At 33.4% G+C, this 4,084-nt stretch overlaps 1 protein-coding gene across 1 annotated transcript; it reads right to left on the reverse strand.

Moving 5' to 3' along the window:
- Window positions 1–468: 468 nt before the first annotated feature.
- Window positions 469–1,434, reverse strand: LOC102604587 (uncharacterized). The gene is made up of 2 exons (XM_015306997.1): window positions 634–1,434; window positions 469–537 (listed from the first exon to the last, which is right to left on the reverse strand). The coding sequence occupies exons 1-2, from the start codon at window positions 1,018–1,020 to the stop codon at window positions 469–471; spliced, it is 456 nt and encodes a 151-aa protein (XP_015162483.1). The 5' UTR covers window positions 1,021–1,434.
- Between the last annotated feature and the right edge of the window lie 2,650 nt (window positions 1,435–4,084).

Consider the following 4,084-nt stretch of genomic DNA (forward strand, 5'->3'; position numbering starts at 1 on the left):
ATCAACAATATGCATGTACTGACCATCTAAGATTTCATACCCAATATCACCATTGAATCTAACTTCACAAAGTCTAGCAAGATCTTTGTTCTCTTCAAGTACTAGTCTAGCCATAGGAGAGATATCTGAGATCCAAGTTTCAACAAATTGCCTCATTGCAATATTTCTGTCCATTATCTTGTGCCTAATCTCCTCTAACATAGTTATGATAGCCTTATGTCTAGCAGCTAGTATCCAAGAATTAAAAGTTTCACACATTGTTTTCAACAATGTCACACTTAGAATGCTCCTTAAAATATGCTTTGCACCAAGTAGTTTTTCATAATGCAACAAGTCCTCACAAATTTTATTACCTAATTTGTTGAGTTTATCCATCTCATCTTCAAATTTCACTTTAAAACTTGACTTAGCACATCTCCAGAACTGGTTCCTTCTTTCTTCACCACTCCATATTTGATGCCAGTTGGATCAGATATGTCTAGCACACCTTGTCTTCTCACTATCTGGTAGCAACTCACATAAAGCTGGTACAAGACCCTATGTAAACAGTTATAGCACAAAAATTAAAAAGTATTAACAACACAAGAAATTAAAAAAATAAGAGATCAAGCTACAATACAAAAACTATCTAACCTTCTGCATATCTGACATAACAGTCAGTCCATGTCCTGTGCCTAAGTTCAGATCTTCTATCAAGTAATTGAGGAAAAAACTCCAACTGTGTTTTGTCTCTGTGTCAACAACAGCCCATGCAATTGGAAACATCTGTTGATTTCCATTTCTACCAACAGCAACCAACAATTCACCCTTGCAAGAACCCTTTAGAAAGCATCCATCAAAACCAATAATTTTTCTGCATCCTTCCAACCAGCCTCTCTTCAATGCATCAAAGCAAACATAGATGTAAACAAACAAAGTTTTTCCTGGCTGAGACTCTCTATCTGTCCTCACCCAACATGAAGTACCAGGATTAGTATGTTTAATCATGTCTGCATAATCACACAATCTTGAAAATTCCATCTTCCAATCACCTAAGAAGTCCTTGATAACCCTCTTTTTTGCCCTATGACAAACAATTCTTCCAACATATAACCCAAATTTTTTTCTCACCAATTCCTGAATTTCTCACAATCTTATATATGGTTGACAGGTAATTTCATCTTTGAACTTTTCTGCAACAAACTTAGATGTACACAACTTGTTCTTGGTTGATTGAGGACATACATGCACGGGATAATAATTTTTGACAATAAAATCACCAGAATCCTTATCTATACTAGCAAACAACAACCATTTACATTTCTTGTCCTCACACTTAACTCTAACCCTTTTTTTGTCATTAGGCTTCAACTTTAGCCTAATTTTATATTCACAAGAATAGTCTGCAACAACTTTTCTAAATTGTTCAGCACTTTCAAATACCATACCAAGCTCAAAAATAGCTAGAACACAATTAGGATCAAATCTTACCCTTTTACTTTTTCTTCTTGCTGGTAAATCAACACCCCTCACAAAATCTGGATCCAATTCATCCCTACTGTCATCACTATCCAATTCTGAGCTATCTATATATTGCTCATCACCCCCTAGTCTTCCAGTGTATCTAGCAGCCTTATTCCTTCCTATGTCTTCAAATCCTCTATCAATACCAGTTGTTCCAAGCTTTATTTCCTCAGTTTGAATAGGTTTTTCCTTTTTCACTTTATTTCTCCTTTCATTTCTAAGAGATCTCAATTCTTCATCAACCTCAGAGTCATCCTCATCAAGAATAACATCCTTTTGAGAGTCAACACTGCTTTCTTGATTTGATCCGGCCCATTCCTCTTCTAGATCTGATATATCCCCTGGCTCAACTTCCACATTAACATTTTCAGATTCAGCCTCATGATTCAACCCTTCACTAGCAGTCACATTTATATCTTGTAAGTCTTATTCACCAACCACATTGCTATTTTTTTCAACTACAGGCCCACAAAGCAAACTAGTTGTGATGACCACTTCTACATCATCCACCACATGCTTCACATAAAGGTCTAAAAAATCACCATCCTTTAGGTCTTTGATAAGATTTAGTAAAGTGAAATCAGTTTCCACCTCAATAAAGTCATTTTTTGTGGGGTCTTTAACACAGAACCCACCAACAGTAATATATCCCAATTGTTTAGTGTAAAAAAGTAATTCGATTATTGAGAAGTGGTCCTTGTCGATATTAACATATTCCACCTCGTTTTCCCCTTTATAAGTAATTCCATTTTTGTCCTGAATAAACTTACCACCATGATGAAAACGAGTTATAATAATGGTGTCCATAAGATTCCCTGAAACAAAGCGAAAGCCCCAAAAATTTCTAACATGTTATGAAGAATAAGAAACAAGTATAATGGTGTCCATAAGATTCCCTGAAACAAGACGAAAGCCCCAAAAATTTCTAACATGTTATGAACAATAAGAAACAAAAAAAACCCTAACTTTTTTCAGATATTAACAACACACCATCACATTAATACTAAAATGCAGTATATATCACGTTACAACAATAAAAATTACATAGAAATTAGGGAATGAACTTACCTCACACCCGTCAACTCGAAAATCGTGATTGAACTCCAAAATCGTCTACAATTTTCGATGATTCCTTCAACAAAACACTCGAAATCACTTCAAAATCTGAGAATTTTAGTTGTAAATGTCACTGAAAGAAGAACAATTGTTCGGGTTTTCTCGTCTAGCATCGGGTTAGAAATGTTTTGGGGGGAAATGAAGGGGCTTTAGTTTTTAGGTTTGAGGATTGAATATGTGGCGCAGACGTGTAATTGGGTTGAAGTATGATTGGTTGGAATTTCCACGTGGGGAAGGTTGATCTCACGCGCACATCAGCCAAAAAATATTTGTTGAAGTTTGGTTCCACATCAGCCAACGGTGTTTAAAAGGAACAAATTATGGGTGGTTCAATGATTCAATAGGAAAATAGCATAGTTGAGGTACCTGAGGGGAAAAACCCAACAACTTTAGGGATCTGTTTATGTATTTGGCTTTATTTAAAACTTGACCATTTGAGTTGCTATTCTTACCAAAATTGAGTCAAATAACTAAATTTGGTCAAAATTAAAATGAGATGGATAATTATCGATTAATTATTTGAGCTTCTTAATTTAAACAAGATAAAATAATTATCAAGTATCCGAAGTTAATGGAATATATCCTTCCAAGATAGAACAATCTTACTCACCGGTGTATCGATATCTAAAACTACGGTGTCATCGAATCACTCAAAAACAATAAAGTACATTTAAAATACTATATTTAGTAGTATGAATAGGTGCTTAATGTGCCTTATCAAAAATGTCACAACCCTTTGAAAAAATCAAAATTCACAACTTTTCGTAAAAGTTATAACCTTATAGAAAAGTTGAAACTTTTCATATAAGTCACAATTCTTTAGAAAAGTCACAATTCTTTATGAAAGTTATAACTCTTCACTAAAGTCACAACTCTTCATTTTCCATTCACACTTTTTAAAACCCAACAAAAGTAAGGGAAAAAATACATTATTTAAACATGTAGTTTATAAGACAATATGTTTTAATATTTAAATATTTAATAACAAAAACAAATCTCAATGGATCATGCTACGTAAAAGGAAAAAACACCTTAAAAGTAGTATCTCATCTTTACCCTTCATGCATGTCATGTATCATAAGATGCAATAAATAAAATCAAGAGGACTTGCTAAGGTTTATTTCATCTAATTTAAGTATTTTATGAAATGCATAAGAAATTACTGAGCAATGAGCATCCATATGTTGAATTGTGTACATCTCCATCAAATATTGAAATTGAGTTTATACTTTTATCCCCAATTTGATTCTTTATCATTGTAATTTAGTCATATATTCGTGGGCCAAACACATACACAACCCCTCAAACTTGCCCTCATTTTTCATTTTGGCACTCCAACTTAGCCTTGTTCCATTTTAACCTTAAACTCCATTTTTTTTGTACCATTTAAACACTAATACTAATTTTATGATTTTTTTTTATTTATGTTCTTCAATTGCAATTTTTTTTTTATAAAAAAATAGAG

Source organism: Solanum tuberosum, unplaced genomic scaffold (assembly GCF_000226075.1).
Source record: "Solanum tuberosum cultivar DM 1-3 516 R44 unplaced genomic scaffold, SolTub_3.0 scf00045, whole genome shotgun sequence".
Taxonomy (NCBI): domain Eukaryota; kingdom Viridiplantae; phylum Streptophyta; class Magnoliopsida; order Solanales; family Solanaceae; genus Solanum; species Solanum tuberosum.

Coding starts and splice junctions, on each gene's coding strand:
- LOC102604587 (XM_015306997.1), bottom strand. CDS start 1,020: ATGGAATTTTCAAGATTGTGTGATTATGCAGACATGATTAAACATACT. Junction 538..633: donor TTATGTCAGATATGCAGAAG/GTTAGATAGTTT, acceptor CTGTTTACATAG/GGTCTTGTACCAGCTTTATG.